Source organism: Coccinella septempunctata, chromosome 5 (assembly GCF_907165205.1).
Source record: "Coccinella septempunctata chromosome 5, icCocSept1.1, whole genome shotgun sequence".
NCBI lineage: Eukaryota > Metazoa > Arthropoda > Insecta > Coleoptera > Coccinellidae > Coccinella > Coccinella septempunctata.
Genome location: NC_058193.1, coordinates 37,547,254 through 37,567,356, shown reverse-complemented (window position 1 = coordinate 37,567,356; position 20,103 = coordinate 37,547,254). Strand labels below are relative to the sequence as shown.

At 40.9% G+C, this 20,103-nt stretch overlaps 1 protein-coding gene across 5 annotated transcripts in view; it reads left to right on the top strand.

The window, feature by feature from the left end:
• The window catches only part of LOC123312832 (calmodulin-binding transcription activator 1), a 129,140-nt gene that overhangs the window by 93,587 nt on the left and 15,450 nt on the right, over positions 1 to 20,103 (top strand). For 4 of the 5 annotated variants that reach the window (XM_044897350.1, XM_044897348.1, XM_044897347.1 and 1 more), the window contains one exon: positions 13,161 to 13,252. In XM_044897350.1, coding sequence (XP_044753285.1) covers positions 13,161 to 13,252 — 92 coding nt within the window. Of the gene's footprint in view, positions 1 to 2,157; positions 2,424 to 13,160; positions 13,253 to 20,103 lie in introns of those variants that run through there. The other variant, XM_044897351.1, reaches the window with a different exon arrangement.

Below are 20,103 nucleotides of genomic sequence, written 5' to 3'. Positions count from 1 at the left end.
GGTTTTGGTACAGTTCGTAGTTCATCGAGATAACAGATGTTTTCCGTGTGAAAGGTTTAGTTATGATGAAAATAAAAGTCTATTGTGCCTTCCACCATCTATAGGTCCATCCTACAGTGCCAGAGTTGTATCGAGGAGAGGTTACTTTCTCTCTTCGTCCATTATTATGTAATTTGGAGTTTCTTTCACCTCCCTACAGAATCTGAACTCGTCAGTTTCTGTTTTTTTTTTTTCATTAGGTGTTTCTTGAAGAGTAGGTTTGTGGTATGATTGAAAATGATTCATTATTTCACAGTTTCTATGTGAGCCATTTGAAATAATGTCAAACAATTACATTTTTCAACCGACAAACAAGGTCAAATCCTTCTCCCTTTACGAACAAAACAGTTAAAATATTCGGTTAATGTGTTTTTCGTTCAATCCGGCGCTACCTTCAAAATGATCCTTCCGTTCGACCCCATGCAGGGCCGTTTTCGATTCGGGGGTCCGCTTCCGGCAAGTTCAAAGCGTGTCAGTAGACCTTCGACAAGTCGAAATGTTGTGCGAGTCCAGGTGCCTCCGTCATGACCGGGAGGGTGCGCACCACGAGGCCCTCCCGTCGACGGCGTCTCCAGAAGGACGCCAGTCGTCGCTACGCCGCTCTCGCATACGGAAGCGCCGCGATATCCGGCCAGACCAAGCACGTGATCGTCCACGATACCTTGCGTCCATCGGAACATTCTCGATTTTTTTTTATCTGATTGTGATGCGAACAGTCGATTTTTTCGACGTTGTGACAAGTTCTTGTAGGCTCTTCGATATTCGCGTTACTTTTTTCGTTGAACAGCAGTGAAAGCTGGTAAATTTTCGGATTCAGCTATTCTCATAAGAGATCGCTATAAAGTGGCTTCTGAATTAGATTGATAAAAATTTTTACCGCATTTTTCATTCAAGGGTGAAGACTGCTCATCTCGTTTATAGCTCATTTACGATTCGTCTGAGGACCATTTACGAAATCTGAATCCTATCAAAAATACTAGGCAGAGAAACATACACATACAGGGTAGTGTAAAAGATTTGAAACGGAATTCGTAAGGATTGAGAGCTTCTCCTTAAATTGTAGGCAGCTAATGACAAAATTTTTTAGCGGGACCCGAAAGTCGAAAAATTATTGTTTATCTTATTAACTTTTTCAAAATAAACTGGGCCCTTCCTCATTATTATGACTTCTTTATATTCTCAATGAATCATGAACGAGTTTCGAGAACCTAAATGTTGAAATTGCATTCTGCAACTGAAATTTTCTCAAATTTACTTATTTATTTTTAGTTTTTCTCTATCTTTTTTCACTTTGAGTCAGAATATTGTATTATAAATTGAAAGAAGAATAGCTGTTTCGCAGGCTCTTCGTTTATTCCGGATAAAACATTTTTTCGAACGATTTGTCGTGACTTGAAAGAGTGTAGAGTAGACAATAAAGAATCATTATAAGAGTTGAGGAAATCGACAATCATTAGTATTGATTATCATAAAGTTTTTACATCGGTGTTCAAAATAAAGAAACAAAATATTCGCAGGAGAGAAATAATAATTTCTGTGAAATCGATTGCTTTTATTCATACAGACACTACATATACAAAAGAAATTAAACAAATATATGTTTTATCATCATCTAGACGTCCCTCGATAACTCCTGAAAAATAAAATTGATTGGCAGAAAGAAATATATTTTTTCATTTGGAATTATAGTTTCAAAAGTAGAAGAAATTTATTCATCAATTATGTTCTGTTGTAACACGTGTATGCCGCAGTTTGTTTTGAAACATTCGTCTTTGTAGTTCGTTGAGATATATATGTAATTTTTGTGAGAGTAAAAAGAAATACATACTTTTCAATCAGAAAATTATTGGAATTAGGGTAGGAATAAATCAGTAATGTTCTTAAATCTTGATTTACATCGATGTGCATAAGTATATGCTATCGAATAGTATTTCATTATGCACAATTCCATTCATATTCTTACGAGAATTCAGAAGCTACATTTATTACTTTCTAAAAAAAAAAATAATTCGTAAATGCACTGCATTTTTGAGGATCTATCGGTTTGCTCGTGGATCCTATAAAATGCAGAAATATGTCCAAATATTAACAATGGAAAATTTAGGAATGAGAGAGTGAGCATATTAAGTATCTTAAACAAAAGCTAAATCCGTCCGTGATGTTCTACAATAGGGCCGTTATTACGCAGTGAAGTTCGATATATTACGCAGTGGCGGGGTACAGGGGGCAACACCCGGGGGCCACCGGTCACCATGTGCTTTACCATGGTCCTGCGGGGAATTATCAGCAAATCGGGAGGGCCATGCAGGGGCCTCAGCATCACCATCATCACCACGTGTCTTCCATGCAACAACCGCAACTTTCGGCGATACCTCTCAATGCAAGTAAGTTGAACGGAAAAAATCTGATGTATTCCTGTTTTTTTTCCAACTAACAAGAGTTGTTTGACTATCACAGTGGCATCTTCAAGTGTAGGTGAAGATAAACTGAAAGTGTCACTGTGATAGCTAAACACCTGTCACGGTCAAACAACTCTTGTTGATGTTATATACAATTCTGAATTTCAAGTATCGGCCAAATCCATTTTTGACGCCAATAATAATAATAATAATAATAAATATAATAATAATATAGTTTATTCTGTGAAATACAGGTATAAACAGTAATCACGGAGGCGTGAGCCTGTACATGATTTGAGTAAGATACATGCATAATAAGAATAGCCAATATTCAAACTTAACATAAATATTAGTATTCTTTGGCTCGTTTAGAATGCATTGAAGTTTAGTCAAGTCTTCAATCTGAAACTGTCTCCAACCGCTGAATAAACTCATCATTTCGGATTTTATTGAACGAATACCGAAACTGTATTATGCATAAGGGAAGAATTCAATTCCAAAGTCATTGAAAAGAAAAAAAAAAGGAATTTCAGACAGACAGAATTTTTCATTACCGTACATTTTTCGTTATTGTAATTCTTATTTGAAAGTATTTATATGCCGAATCGTACAAATAGTAATTTATGTAGATTTAAAAATGCTTTCAACTTTCATTAAATCCTCGACATTTGTTCCGTATCCGATCAATGTCCCATTAAGAAAAATGTGGAAATGCAGCGCTTATTCATACTCGGAGAAAAATGCGTGGTTGCTTGTCCTTATTCGAGCTTAATTACACTTGACTATAATTATTCTTAACTAAGAACAAACTATATTTGCACTAATGACCAAGACCCGGCATTGTATTACTCTTGTTACAAATGAGTTATGCGTGTTCCTATATCCATTCGTAATGCCCCATATTAAATGATTAAGGGCATGGGAAGGAATGTAAATAAAAAGAATTTGCACTCGGTTGGTAGAATATTTATTCGAATGTGAAAATTGGGGCATACAACCCCAACAAGAAGTTACCTGGTTAAACCATGCGATGAGAAAGTGTCTGTCTGTATGGAATTTCTTTTTCCTCCTTTCAAAGTTCCGTAAGAGAATGCACATTAATCTGCAGAAAAGAACAAAAAATAAAATTATACTTCATTATTCTATGACGACTGTCAGCTTTACTCTCTTTATATTGTCTATTTTTCTCAAAGTGCTTACGTTTTGCTTATGTATTTTTAAGGTATTTGCGGGCGGTTTTTAGGCATGAGGGTTGTTTTAAACGTGGTCGGTTCTTTCGAGTTCATTTCAACCTGCTGCCGTAGAAAGACCTTTCCCCTATCTGATACAAGGCTGATTTTTTGTATAAGAAGGTAGATACTCTACTCGGATCAAGGGTAGGAAGTAACATCCCTTCATATTTATTTGAAAAATTCTCATATGCCTTTTTGTGTTGAACTACATTGTGTAGTCTACCTGCAACTTATCGGAAATGCCGATGGTCGTAATATTCAGCCGCATCTTCGCGATCACATAACAAAAACTAAGAACAAAGTTCCTCGAGATAGTTCACATATTTCCGAAACATCTAAACACCGAACAAAGGCTCCTGTAAAGTTTCAGGATTGAATGAACATCAAAGCGGACTCGGAAAGTAAACAAAAGATAGCCCGGGTTTTTTTAAGGCGTCGTGAGATGTAGCCGACGACGTCGTGTTCCAGTTATCGATAACCCGTTTTTCCGCCGGGATCTTCGCCGCTTCAACAGCTCATTGGCTATGTTTACAACGGGAAATTTATTCGCCGTTCATGAATAGATTCAGTCCGACTTTGATGTTTCTTACTGCCATTGTTCATTGCGGAACTCGTACGGGGGCGGAAGGTATCAGATTACTTTTTTACTTCTAGTTCCCGAGAGAAGCTCAGGATAAGGCTAGAAGATAGTGGTGTAAGGAGTCTGATTCTATAATTTCCTTGGATCAACAAGATCCCTTTCGAAAAAAGCGTTTACCCATTTCTTGTTTTGCTGAAATGAAGTGGTTTTGAAAATTATTACAACATTGGGGTACCATATATCCCTTCTGATAGTAGCACCTTTGAAAAAAATAGCGTCGGATGATGGAAAATATCGATATAAACACCATTCCATGATATGAACTGTTTTGTGATGATGAACTTCGTCGACAGTGTTCTTTCTCGTCGTGTTTGAAAAAATTGATTGTTTTGTTTTCTGTGTCGGTTAGTATACTTGTAGCCTCTCTATAGCTATCGGTGATCTGTCACAATCACATTTCTTCCTTCCGACGAATCAACCCGGACAGCAATCAGGTTAATTGGCCGTCGCCGAAATGCGTAAGCGAAAAGTTCACACCGGTAGTTTCAATTTGGTCTCGAAAGTAATCAGGGTGAATAGCTGAACGGCGCTAAATTTAGCGGGCTTAATGAGGCCACACTACTGGACGCCCGTCACCTTTTGCACCGCAATTTATGCATGGAACAAGTGCCGCAAGGGTCACCTGTATCGGGCTAATTAACCTGGCGGAATCGTTCATTTACAACGACCGGCGTTCAATTGGAGATACGTTGTTGTTTCTGCAGTCTATTTGCTCTACCGGTGCATTTCTGGATGGACGGAGCTTCAGGTTTTAAGATTTTAGAATCCGTTTTTGTTTCAGATTTTAAAGTTCAAATTATTGTATAATCCCAAAAACATCTTGTCAAAAATGCGAGGAGATGTAGAAAGAGAATCGAAACTTGCTCGACTCTACATTATGCCCAACATATAGACCATACATAGTCACATAAAGTGATCGTTCCCTTAGCCGACCATTCAGATAATTTCGAGTTCTGATAAACTGAAACAGTTTGTCGGAATTTTTCCGGTCCATTTCGTGAGCATCAATCTGGAAAACTGTATTCCGTAGAAAATGAAGTGCAGCCTCTTCCATAAGTCACTTTCAATACCACTCCCAGACGCTCTGCCTGGGATGAATCGTTTCTTCTCGTACAATACCGCGTGAACGCCCCTAAAAAAAATTAATGGTGTGTCCCGAGGAATCGATGTATTATTCAGGCTGCGGAACGGCCAGACCGAAAAGCCCCAACTTGGACACGTAATTTCGGCCATCATTTTTCCGGATCTCTTATTCGTTTCACAGTAAAACTTTGTTTAGTTGTTGATTTATTGAGGCGGAATGTTCCCATCGCGCTGATAAAAGGAAAATCTGTAAAAAAGTTGCGAGGTAACTTCAGCAGAAGTAACATAAAGAATCCAGTAGTTTTTCCTGGTATATTAACTCGACTAGTTTGGAATTCAGAAGTGTCATTTGGGAGTTCCGTCGTGAAAAGTTAAATAGTCGAGAATTTGTAATAAGTTGAGCAAACTGCTCGCTAACTAAAATAAAGCGCCCTTGGCGGGACTGTTTGTGCGGCAAACAGACGATTAAAAACTACGTTAAATATTACATCTAATTAGGAACAGGACCCTTCTAGCCAGAAGGATCTCGACGCCAGATCACTCTCCGGGGACGCCGCGACGGATGCATCCTTCGAATTATAACTTTTGTCAGAAAACATTACCGGGAAGACGTTTCGCGTTACTCTCTCCCGGTTCTTCGTGAGATAAACGTTACATCGGCCGTCACAAAAACGTCAACGACACGAGCCTGTATACGTTTTATCCCGTCTACGTCTTAACTGTTTGAACAACTGTTTTCCTAAGGGTTACATTTGGATGAACCATATTTTCATTTATAATTATCATCAACTCCTTTTGAATTCAAATATTTAAATACATAATTTTTTTTCCTAAATTTTGATCTCTTAATCACCCAGTCCTAAGTCATATGTGTACGAAACATTGTTGTGATAAATTCAATAAACTGTATTCCATTTATGTCAATCGCTATGTTCAAATGCAGAACGAAATGGACAAATTCGAACCATTCTCGAAATACAGACGCCGAGCCTTGGCAACATGAAAACAATCATTTTAATCCATAAAACTTTTCAAATTCACGTGAGGATCGCATCGATCTTCGCGTTTTTCATTCACTCCGGTTCGTTTCACGCAATCAACTCGGATTCCGAATCCATATCTCTGCCATCGAAATGAAAAAAAAAATCGTAACGCTCGGGTCATTAGAGCCAATCGTGGCAAAAGTCGATACGGATGTCAATTCGCCGTGTGGGACATAATATATTGTGATTATTTGTTCGGAACGTGCAAAAACGCGTACAGATTAGCATCCGTTCGATTTTCGACGTTCCCCACGCCGAACTGTCAGTGAAAAACGACGGGTTTGATCCATTTCCGGCGCTATTTATAGCAGATTTCCGTGACGAGTCAAGAAGTCGTTTCAGTGTCACCGACTGTCGGTTCCACCTACCAATCGGGTTTTGAAATTTTTCTTTTAAGGGAATTTCCCTCAACACATAACGCTGTGCGATTCAACCTCAATAAGTACGAAAATATTACAATTCACAAATGCATCTGTCAAATCGGATGTCTCAAAGGAGACATTTTGGCGAATCGCTAATAACACCGCTGAAGCTCTCATAATTATTCGCATAAAAACCATCCATTCTTCCCTCGGATCCGGTAGACGTCTTGAACCTTCGCATAATTGTTGAATTTCCATGAAAAGCTTTTAGTAGCCGGTCCTCTTGTCGCGGAACTGTTATTTCGGGTATTATGTCGCATTTGGGTTCAGGAAATTAGGGAGCTATTGTGAAAGAGCAATAATGTTTCTGCGTTCCCGATAACAGCTGAATGTATGACTCTCAGGATGCTCAACTGCCGTTTATCGGACCCGGAGCCCCATTTCGCCCGCTAAGTAGTCCTGGGAGTCCTTATGCAGGTTATGATTAGCATTCTGCGTTCGCCCGCGATCGCTCGAATTGGAAATATGAATGATAGTCACGCCATTCCGAAAGCTGTTAAAAGTTCTGCCGTCCCGAATGGATCATTTTTTTAACGAGGGGCTGTCATTCGATTTCAGTTCGTTGTTGAGAAAAAAAATTAATTTTCGTATTTCGATTTCGAAATAACCCAATAATTATAATTTATCTGAGTATTTATCGTTCGATTTAATTTTATCTAGAGATCATATCTTGAAAACAGTTCGAGATAAAGATGTGGCAAGTTGAAGCAATACGCCACTTATTTATCATCCACGACATAACCGATAGGTTCATTTCGGAGATGGTTGCTTCATCACGTATCCCCAAAGTCAGGTCTCGGCTATTTGTTATGGAAAATCGCACCGATAAAAGGCATCGAGGGTGGTGTGCAAGTGTGCGTTATGGTCTTCTCACAGCTTGCGGCCTAAGTTTCAACCCCAAACTTGGATTTCTATTCTACGGGGGGCGATCCCACGGCGTTTTATTGAATTGAATGCGATTTTTTTTTCGTTTACATTGAAAATGATTTTATTACTATCCACATTAATTGCAAACTCACGCGATATCTTTTCACTATCGTCATATTCCTCATGAAAAGTGAAAAGACAGGAATGAAATAAACATCGACCTCTCCCGGTGAGAACAAGGAGAGCTGACATATTAACGTTTGCGATCTCACGCAATACGCGTTTTAAATACCGAGGCGTCACGACACACTTGGTTTAAAATTTCGAAGGCGTCGACATAATTCAGTAATGAAAACAAACAACATTTTTAATTCGGGTTGTAAATGATGTAGGCGTAATTCCCGAGGCCTGGAAAAACGCTGGAAAATCTCTGATTTCAGATTTACGCGTAGGGAGCGTGACACGCTATTGGGGTGGTTTATTATGTCCGGAGAACTGACCTTATTTCTTTGATTTCGCCGGAGGAAACGCTGCGTAAATCTGTTGGTTGTTTGATGCTGCAATTGAAGAATTAACTGTTCTTATCGCTGCAGTTAATCGAATTTTTTTCCAAATCAATCTATAAGGCGTTATTTGTGTATACAGTCCGGTTCTTTGTCTTGGAATGAATTCAGTAAATCGAAGACATCGACCATTTTATGTCGTACTCACTAACAGTAAGAAGGCGGATTAATTCATTAACATCGATACTAAAGTTAAACGTACCGAAACGAAAATTTCTCCGCTGCGAATAGCCGAAATATCTCCACGAATGTATCTTTTTCTAATCGGAGTGCGAGATGTATCTCCGTCCCGTTTCAGCGGGGAACTTTGCGCTTTTCATGATCTCGGCATAATCCCCCCCGATCGCGCTAATTATCTTAGTGGAGTCTAAATAATTTATTCTGCGATAAATGGAGATAATTCCGTGAAGCGTGCCAAATTTCCGACAGTAAAGGAGCGCCCGCTTATAAATACGATCTTACATAAGGAACAATAGATCACGGCTAGAATCGCTGTGGAAATTGCACTTTCAGGAACTTGATGTTGCCAGTCTGCAACGTCTCACCAAACTCGGAATGTTCGGTCCCTGGGCTACTGTTATTTAGAATTTATGCAGTCTGGGATTATACTAGGTGAAACGGTTTAAAAGCGATAATTCATCGAGAATCTACGTTTAGGAGGATCTTCTGGGTGTAGTAGTGAGCTTTCGTCAGTAAGAATGTTTCTGTTGGTCGTAACACCGATCCACTAAAGTGTACTCCCAATATAACACATATTAAGATAAGGAGTGCTGTGGAAAATAGGGGTTCTTAAACTCTTGAAGTGAAACAGTTTATCCCACCCGCTGTATTCTTCAGACATTGCCCCTTCTAATTGTTAGTTGCTCCGATGGGTGTAACGCGATTTGGCCTGTCAAAGGACAGGGTATTTTTCGAAATGGAATTCGAAAATGGTTAGAAGGGTTCATTTATTTTGTTCTGAAATCATTAACTAATTCGTACTAAGAATTGTTTCAAACTCTTATCTGATATTCCAAAAAACATCTCCTTTGAAATTTTCAGAATGAATATTTAAGAGCCAGCATATCCCGACTCAGCTGATTTCCCAAGTAACTCTCGCTGCTGGTTTTTGAATCGTGAAATGAGCCAACTAGAATTCAAGATAATCCGGTTTTCTCGAACTATCCAGAGTTAATCAAGTAATAGTGCAATTCGAGCGGTTACAGAAAACTTGCTGAGTCTAGATACGTTCGTCCAGATTTGCTCCGAGGAATAACTTCTGCCGTTCATTAGATTTAGTTTCGGATTAGCTTATTTCCGACGAGATGGTATTGGCAGATTCAGTTTGCGTTTAGATGGATCGCATCAAGGAAGTGTTTAATCTAATGTAAATTGAGTGAGCCCGTCAAGATGAAAATTGTAGGTTGTACTATGTACAAAAAGTCTTCAGAAAAGATGGATCTGACTGACCTAAAAATAATTCAATACTGAATGTGCTTAAAGTGTCGTAGGCCGCTTTGGATTTTTCCAATGAACCTGTAAAAGCGATAAACTAGTGTTCATATACAATCCTCACATTTCCATCTTTCCGTTGGGACGTTCGGCGTTTCAATATGGGGCATAAGAAAAAAATCTGCCGGTCCAATTTATTCACGACGTATAGCCGCTGTCGTTGACCCTCCAACGGCGGAGATAACAACGTCCCATAGTTCCGTGATTTTATTTGTACCCTCCGCACAATAGGAAACTTTTCGCAATATGATATTCCGCTAAGTATATTGAATATTCAGGGACACATGTAAATTCGGTCCCGTAACGATGGGAATAGTCCGGGAGAGAGGCGCCTAGAGAATCGACTTATAAGAATAGTAATAACACGGACCCGCTGGAAGTTCCGGTTTGGATCGAGTGCCGCTACGAATCAGCGATTTTCGATGCTTATTGGGTCGTTCGTTCCTTCCCCCCGTCCCATGTTTCGACCCCTTTCCCGTTTTCCTTTCATCTAGCCGACTCGTCCGGGGGTCGCCTCGCATTGTTTCCGTACGGAATCAAAATATGTTATTTATCTGGATTGCGGATGGGGGTGGGTTGTCTTTTGTTGTTCCGTTCCGGATCCGATGCACGGTATTGAGGAAATGCTCGAGCGAATAATTGTGCTACGGATGCGAAACACAAAAACCGAAAATTGGCAACGAGCCTCCTTGTTTTTTCGTTAGAAAAAAGATATTATATGATTATTTGTTTCTATCTCGAAGTAGACTGAAAACTACATCGCATGATGAATTTCTTCAATACTTTTTTCTAATCTACTGATGTACTCTACCGTAATTTAATTTTTGTAGAGCAATCATTCCATTGCTGCACCGAATTTATGTTATTCTCCCACCTATTCACATCTGGAATAGAACAATCAGTCCTCTCTATTCGAAAATATTAGCGAACGAACTTTGTGAAATAAAAAAATTCCCGGTTACTCTAAAAATAACGAAGCGTTATCATTTTTTCCAACTCTTTAATCACGAAATGCATCGTCCACGACCACTTGGCTATGCGCATTCAGCTAATGATATAATTCTGTTGTTATAAAGGGTCCGGCAGAGGAGCAGAGGGAAAGGGTGGTGAATTAGGTTGTGAAGGCTAAACTGGATATGCACTCAGGAGTTAAGCGCGGGATAAGCAGAAACCGTCATGGAAATCTGAGCGCATGTGATGTAATGAGAAATTATGGTAATTACATGTATGCATTCCGGTTACCAAACAGATTGTGATTCAGGGGTAAAAGGGATTGAGCGCGGTAAGATGGGGAAAAATGCGTTTTCCTCTTGGAATTAGAATTATCTTGAAGTCTTTCGTTTCAGACTTAGATTTTGTCAAGTCGCGTCAAGTCAATCTAGCATCGAGACGCTTGTCGAAAAGGGAGATAATTAATTCAATATCCTAACGAGCAGTTTATTATATCTCACAACCTTCTGCTTCGAAGTAACTGCTTGAAGAAAAACGATACAGCCTCCGTTCGGAGAAATCCTGTAGAGGTCCTTTGTTGGAAGTGTCTTTTGGATGTCTAAGGCAGTCCAATTAAACATCCCAGTCCATTTTCCTCTTGAATCGGGATCGATCGATTCCCTCGGAACTCCATTGAAATTTTATACCCGAAAGAGGAATCAGGCAAGATAACAAACAAGATCACACTCGCGCTCCTTTCATCAGACCGGAGATAAAAAGACCAAGCTCCCGACTTACTCCGGTTGATAGATGCGAAACCGGGCCAACAATGGAAATAATTATTTTATCGGTCGGTCCGCCGTTCGGAGATGGTCATAAATTTCGGCAGATTCAGCCTACACGCCGACAGCATTTCGATATTTACAATGATCCGACCGAACGGGCATAAAATATAAAAAAAAGACCATAAATCGTGAATCGTTACAGGAAGGGGAAAAAAGTAAGATGCTCCCGATAAATAAGTAGGCATTTCGGTAGACCGTGCTCAATGTTCGGCAAATAGGAATCCCGAGAGGGGGGAAACCTATCCCAGGAAATTCGGCATCCCACAGAGGAGGAGTATGTGATATTTCGTGGGATGCCACATCCGTTATACATTCTGGAAATATTAAACGACGCGGGCAACGAATCTGCTTCGTTGTTGAACCTATAGGAGGTGAATGAGGCTGATTTGTGTGTTGGTAATCTGGGGCAAAGATAGGGTTGAATTGAAAAATACAATGAATCTGTACATTAAAGTGCCATCAGATCTACCCTGAGAGAGCCGAGGTTGGGCATATTTTTGATCAGATATATTTAGTCAAGAAAGCATCAAAAGAAAACAATCATGTCATTGTGTTCAAAGCTCACATCATTGACCCGGATCTGAAGAGGGAGAGGAGAATGCGTTGTTCGATCAGAACCGAGATATGAGAAAGAAATGTCGGTGCGAGGTTAGGCGAAGGGGATGATTTGGTGTGAGTTACAGCTTTTGAAGGGCCCCATTTGGGAGCTGCATCAGCACATCCTCGGACCGTGAAATGGTCTCGTATAAGGTCCCTTCGAGGGTCGCCGGACATTGATTGGCCCCCTGAAATATCATCTGAAATATCGCCACGACGCGAGGGAACTCGTAACTCATAGGTTTTTGCGGGAGCCGGTATCACGGAAGGGTTCATCGTTATACCGGATAAGTCTTCGTTAGGAACTTTTTTTCTATAATATACGACTGTGTACGAATGGATTTCCCAGAAGCGTGCTGTTGGGGTTTAGTGGACAATTAGTTCTTCTGCGTCGTATGTTGGGGGTCACTTTTCCATACATTTTATGTTGATTCTGCTTTTTCCCGCAAATTTTTTCGTTTGGAGCTGAGATAAAAGAACATAACATTACGTTGCCATCAATACGTCGATGCATCGCGCATTCGCCAATTTGTAACTTTTGTGCCCACGGAGAAAAACTATTTGGATCGTGAAATAGCAGATCAGATTGATGTCGAAAATGCTTGAAAATAATCTCAATAGAATCAATTTTACTTTAGAGATTGAGCTTTGAAATATATGAACCTGATTTAGAGCTACGACGCCACAGGTGTTGAAAATTGGAAGATCATTATGTAAAAGTGAGAAATCTGATAATTTGTACCTCCTAGCTGTGTTCGACTGTTGACACCGCAGGTCTAGCATTCCTTCTTTTATCAACTAATGCGCAAAATTGGTTTCTGTTGCTCTTTCAGTAAAATCTAATGTGTGTTCGGCCAAGATATGTCCAGACAGTCAAAGATATAATCGATTTTTGGAAATGTTACTTTAGCCAATTGGAAATATTAGAGTTACTGGTCTTACCAACGTTAATCATTCCTCATAAACTCGAAAATGATCTACTAACGCATGCATTCTTCTTTTGTTACAGACGGCGAGCCGATCAAGTTACCGGAGAACCTGGAGAGCCTCCCCAGAGCTGACCACTTTCCCACGCAGCGCCACCGCTGGAACACTAACGAGGTAACTTCGCAGCTCTCCCTCTCTTCCTTCTCGCCTCCGGAGCCCGATTTTCCCGTCAGGCGTCCCTAATGCGCCCGTACAACTTTCGGATTAAATACTTATTCGAACTTTCCAAGCGAAAATTCCATTCATAATTGAAAACCGACCGGATACTTGGCAGCGCTGAAACAATCGATCCCGTCGCGCTCCACTCTGGATCGTTTCCCGCCGAAAAAATAACGCGGAAGGAATTTTATCTCCCAACTTGATTTCTCTTAAGTATTATAGAGGGCGCTTATTACGCCCGGGTGCCCTTTCGGTGGTACCGTCCGCCTATTACGATTTTGGAGCGGGTGCGTCGAATTAAGTGAGAGGCTGGAATCTTCGTGAAACTTGGATACCTTAATAGGTAGTGACGGAATTCGATTTTAACAAAGTTTATGAGTTCGTGAGCTCGTTTTGGATGCATGGGTGGCTCTTCCTAGATAGGGAAGAGTTGGCGAATACTCGTATGTTTTTTAAAATTCTTTTGAATAAGCCACACACACAAAATGTTTTTTCTCACTTTCAAGAGCTCCTTTAACAGTAACACGTAGACCTTAAGCTTAACTCGAGGCTGATGCAGGGGCTTCTTGGAGAAGGATTATGAAGATTCCAGGAGTATTTTGCTTGTACAAGTTCGTTTGTGTTTTCTAATAGAACTGCCAAATAGTTGCCCTATTCCACAGCAGGCTTTGGTACCAGTAGATGTTATCTGAGATGCCGTTTTCTCAAGTTCACAAATTGTTCATTTCCCCGAATACCTCAATGCCTTGACTACCATAGGCTGTTGACTCCGGCCAATTTTCCTGTAGTATCAGGTCACATACAACAATATTATCTATATTTTTCATTTCACAATCCTAACGTTCAACTGGATAACTACCCTGTTTATACGATAGGGCATTTTGCCCATCCCGATATAGAAAATAAAGTTCACGGTTGACGAAATCGAAAAAAAATTTCGGAATCGTCCCGATTCTTTTTATCGGCCGAAATCAGTATTCATGGTCTGGTGTGATCGCGAAGCGTCGAATTCCGAAGTGCGCATAAAGTGCACAGGTTTCAAAATTTTATGCCTCCCCTTATCCGGACGTGAATATTTCCGAGCGAAATGTAAATATCACTGATACTATTCATTTTATTCCTAACAAATGGAGAACGTGTGCCCCGACAAATTGCAACGGCCCGCGAATTTTGATGTCGATAAATAAATAGGCGGTTGTGACGTTCACTGGCGACATCGGAACTCGCAGATGTCTGGAGTCGCCCGTTGAATTCTTATTAGGGGATTCTCCGGAGAAGGGCTGAGATGGCGGTTTTTTCTAACTCCATCTGGAGTATTCGGAGTTGAATAAAAAAAATTCAGTGAATATGAGATGAATCGAACTTAAACTCCAGAGAGAAATGAAACAGCGACAAGGAGATTTTTGGATATGATGTAGGAAATCAGAAGCGTGGGAGCATCACTGCGTTCATGAAATTAACAGAGAGCTCTTTTTGGGCTATATCACTTAGGTTTTCATAAACTATTCACTTCGTGAAATCCGATCACTTATATTTGACTGATCGCCTTCAACCTTCAACCTTTTTCGCAATAATTCCTATATTTCATAGAAAATGGTCGAAACTGCGTGATATTACGTCCAGATGACACCATACATCGTAGCCTAACCACCATATCCGAAATATTTCACTCCAACACTTGTGAATTCCATATCTTCAAACTAGCTCGTCAAGTTCAGCAAAATTGAATGCTGCCTATGTTCCAGTATAGCATTATTCACAGCAAACTTCACCGTTTCATTATTACTCTTCTAAGCCGGAATCTATGCCGGCGATCCAGCAGAGGGTGGAAGGCACAGGGTAACAGGCAACAGTCAACATGCCCGTATCGGAGCTGTTCTGTCGCTACGAAACGTGTCGCGTACACGGTACATAGTGCGTATTGTTGTTAACAGGGTCGTTTGGCCATAATCGGGTTGCTGCATTCGTTGGGCCTCGCAAGTAGCCCCATTTACAAGCGAGGTCGTGTCTGATAATGCAGGCTATCCGATCCATCGGCGTGTCCTGCGAAAAAGAGGAGAAAAGATCGGGAACGGTTGGTGGGAGGCGGTTCCTGTTGTCATTTGCCATCGCCACCCACGATGGGCTCAACATTTCTGTTCGTTATTCCTTCTTATCAACTTTTGTATTGGGTATGGAAAATACTCTATAAAATTCGAATTCCGTATTTTAGTTCAACATAGTTTATCTGATTCGAACCCAACAAAAAACTCAATGTTGCACTTACTAAATAAATTGAGGGTTGAGAGTTCGATATTTCGCTACAAACCTAAGGTATTAATTTCTTTCCATCGCACGCGAACGTAGACCTAGTGAGGAGCAAAAAAGTCAAATAGTTCAACCGTGCGATTTAATAACTACCTAATGCAATGATTGAGTTTCCTTTCGAACTGTTAAGGCGTTCATAATTTGTAATCTGAGGTGTGATTTATGGCTGCTATTCGTACCTTCCCAATGTCGCGAGATAACTGGCGTCTTTGCCGTATGTTCCATGTCGACGGAAAGATCCTTACCGCTCGCAATTAGTTTTTCCATTGTTCGACTCGAAGTAATTTAATCTCGCCAAAAAATTGGGTTAACTCCGATCGAGGCAGTTTTCAACGTTGCCGAACATGCAATTCCGTCCACAAAAAATCCTAATCGAGTTGCATAAATTGAGCCTTTATCTGGGTCTTTAAAACGGGCCCCGGCGATAGCGCTCGCCCCGGCGGTGGGCCGTGTCGATAATTTTAATGCTCGAATTTTAACACAAAGGTGCAGCCCAAACGTGCCTCTAATTGCGAATAATTTTTCACGACATGCCACCTTGGCCGGAGACCCGTACGACTAACAGCCGAAAACGTCCACTTTCAGCCACATTTCATGCATAATGGCGAACACATTCGCTCTGCCAGTTCGTGCGTCCAAGTTTCAGTCATTTTTTTTTCTAACACTTGTGGAGCCCGCTCCGAAAGGATGTTATCGATCGGTTATAAATATAACAATTTGTGTTTTCGTTTGGGGAAATTTGATCCTAATGAATTGATAAGAACGCGCCCTGGGTTTGTGGCCAGGAGGAGAAGTTGATGTGGCCATTAAAGTATAATGAAAAATGTCGTTTTTGTCTCGGGCTATGTAAATCAGAAACGATTCGTGTTTTTTAACGTGCTGGAGAGTTCGGCTGAGGGTTTGGGTTTTCACTGATTAAGACGTCATTGATTCTTGAGATGTCTCCATTTTTTCATATAATATCTATGGAGAAATGAGAGAGTAGTAGTAGGTGATCATTAACTTCGGGTCCCTGGGTCCAAGAAGGCCCAGAAAGAAAGGAGGAGCAGCAAGAGATCTCAGGACCTCTGGGGAGTACGAACATTGACACAGCTAATTAGGTTTGACCTGGTCACGTGATACGTCATCACCCTTTCAATCGGAATCAATTCGGTCTATTTTGTATATCTTCTTGCCTGGTTCCACTTAAACCTGAGAAACTATTAAAAGAATGTATAATAAAGTGATACTTCTTCCGCCATTTGCTGCAACTCTTTTCGAAACAAGACAGCTGGGTGCACTTCCAGCTGAACGAACACGGCGCTTGTACTTTTTCGTGCCGCAACAAAACACATCTCTCTGGGAAGTTATTCACGATCATTATACTCCAACGTTTATTCTTGAAAACCGAGCACGGCTCCTACCGGTCTTTATCACAATGTTTTGTCGTGAAACTAGACCAGAATCGTCCCTATCTCTCAGCAGAGAGACGATTATTATTCGTGCGAACAATCTTCCGTGAGGATGCCATTCGTGCAAAGAAGCGCCATTAAAAGTTGGAAGCGTCGACCTTCGCGTCCCGTATTTGTCCCCTCTTAGCTGGGCGTATGTATGCCGAACGTCATAAAGTCTCCACGCAGCGCATTAATTTCGGATTCAGCGTCGTCTGTTTGCATACTTTGGTCTTACTTCCAGCTAATTTAACTTCTGGATACGGCCCGGACGACCCTTTGTTGAACGTTCGGGATCTTGCCCTCCTCCGTTGTCCCGGGCGTCGCGTCGGTCGTCGCCGTGGCATTCTCTCCCAAGTTCGGCAACTTTGTTGTAGGATACGTGTGATTTACTGTGTTGATGATTCGCGGACACGCTTTGGGTATTAGAGGAGGGACAGGAAAGGGTTAGAGGTAGGAAGTTATTCGTAAGGTATGGGAAAATGGGTCGAGCATGCGAGGAAGGCTTTGTGGGACAATCTGTAGGTACCACCAGACTCATACTGAAGAAACTCAAGGCAACCTCATACGAATTTCGGCGAAGTTGATGTAATTTAGTGAAAATGAAAGTTATGACCAAATAGGCTACCATCGATTCATACGACCATTAAATTACAAGAAGAACGGCCGTAATATGAGCAAAGACATGACAATGGTTATTTTTCTCCATGAAAAGCTCAGTCTCATCTCGCAAAAGTCGTAAAAATATTTGGAAGTGTGGATTATTTTACTTCACCCCTCGGTTCATTTCTCGTTTGGTATCCCACTGACGCCAAAAAAAAGTAAGAATTCCCTAATTCTCCTCCAGATTCCGGTGCCTAACCCTCGTTCATTCGTTTCGTATATAGGAGACCGGTCATCTCCCGCCATTTAATGAATCATAATCGGAAATTGGACCGGCCAGTTGGCTTCAATCTCAATTTCTTAATTGAATTCAGTGAATGGGCACGCTTTGAGGATTACGAGCCGAGAAACCTCGCTGAAAGCAACGGAACGAGGGACAACAAGAAGTCCGAACGTTCCGGGCGCGCTGTGGGTTCCGGCGGGGACCGGAACGGCGTTTAAGGGTCCCTCGGGTAGCCGAGCTCGCTTTTGTCGGATTAATTGAATACATTCAACCGACCCGGTTCGGACGGAGAACACACACAATAATAAAAATGAAACTGAACGGGATGAAAAACGGGAAATTAAATGCAAATTTCCCATATTTAATTACGTCCGCGTAGTGAAAGATCTGTTTGCTGTTTAGTTGCATCTTTGTTTTTCAACGCCTTCACCAGGATGCACCAAAGGAAGATTTCTGTACGTGAACTCCTCTTGTTGCCCTCGAACCTTTCTGCGGTACCTACAAGAAAGAGTTTCAGGAGAAGGAAAACATATGAAGTTGCAGAATTCTTTATTCGATGCAATATTATTTATGAAAGCTTCACTATAGGAAAGAACATTCCAAATTATCATAAAAGCAACTTCGTACGATCGGTAGGTTTTAGTGAATGGAATATTCCTCGAAATGGGGCGTTCAAACACTACCAACCAACAGAAGCCATTCGAAAACGGCAATTCTCCGCATGTTATAACAACCCGGTTCCTCTCGCGCATCAATAAGATTGGAACAAATAATAACGCTTTTAGCGGTTAAACAACAATCCGCCGCGCGGGAACGGTTTCACATCATGCGAGATGGCAATTATTCAAACAATCTCGAACAATAAGCGTCCATTTATTGCCCTTCGATCAGATGATATCAGCGATCCCATCGGCATCCGATAATTCGTTCCGATTGCGCAAATAAATCCGTTAGTGCCGGAACGTAGATATTTCCGTGATGGCTCTCGTGATTCGTCTGCTCAGCTGAGGGTAACCGGCATAAATCAGCGCCCCCGAATTGCGGCCACCTCGGATTAATATTTCAGGTCGATCTTCGCCTTTCGGATAGTTCGCCAGCCGTGCAAATTAAAGCCTGGATATTTCATGCACTCCACCGCGCGGATCGTTCTGTTGATTCCATTATCGCATTTTTGCTTGAATACGGGATGAAGTTTGAGGTTGATTTCCGGGTAACGTTTGGATAAGGACGGATAAGCGCGAGGAGAACAGGATATTATAGTATTGCGTGGTTTCAGGGAGCTTGATCCTAGAGATATTACATCCATTCATATATAAATCAACAAATTCCTCCGAGTGATGGTGATTGCTGGCTAGTGATCGAAATAGATCAAATAATTAACAGTTTCAATAATGGACCATAAAAAAATTCATGTCTTGTTTGAGTCATCCAAATGTAATATTCGAAATCGACTTGAGGCAGTTTTCAATAAACTATATAGTTTCAGTTACTGACTATAGAGAAAGCTATTCTAAAACGTATCTACATAATAGATCATAGAAACGACATCACATGGTTTTTCTTTTTTCATTAACTGAAACGATTGATAGATAAGCTAATCGAAAAGAAAAATTGAATATTGAATATTTCGGAATATAGTATTTTACGAAACAAATATTTCAGAAATTTCAATTGTGTGCCTGAATTTGCAAATTTTTCTCATGTCACGTAGTATATGTGTATCATTCCTTTATCGGTAGAACCGATACATGCCCCCAAAGTACCTACACTACATCAGCTACTCCTGAAATTAAGCCACTTACAGTGAATTTTCCTCTGACACAGAACCCATTAGAAGTTCTGAGTGTTTGCTACAATTCCGAGACGCGTTCAAAGAACATACGATAGCAAAGCGCCGTGCTGGACCGCAGTTTTAGCCGTCTAGGGTTGCGGTGATGCTACTCTATGATTTACTGCCCGAAATTCGGACGTATAAACCGGCCACTTTGCGCCCCCTTTCCAATTTTCCACATTAGCCGCTGACAATAAATTCACGACTTATTTAAGTGGACTTAACTAAATTAAAACGTAATCCGCCACCGGGGAAATTTATCGTCTTTGTACAGACCGAAACGCCGGTAAAAACCTTCTCCGGACTTCTTGGGAATTCACGAGAGGGTCCTTCGAAGGTGATTATTTGTCGG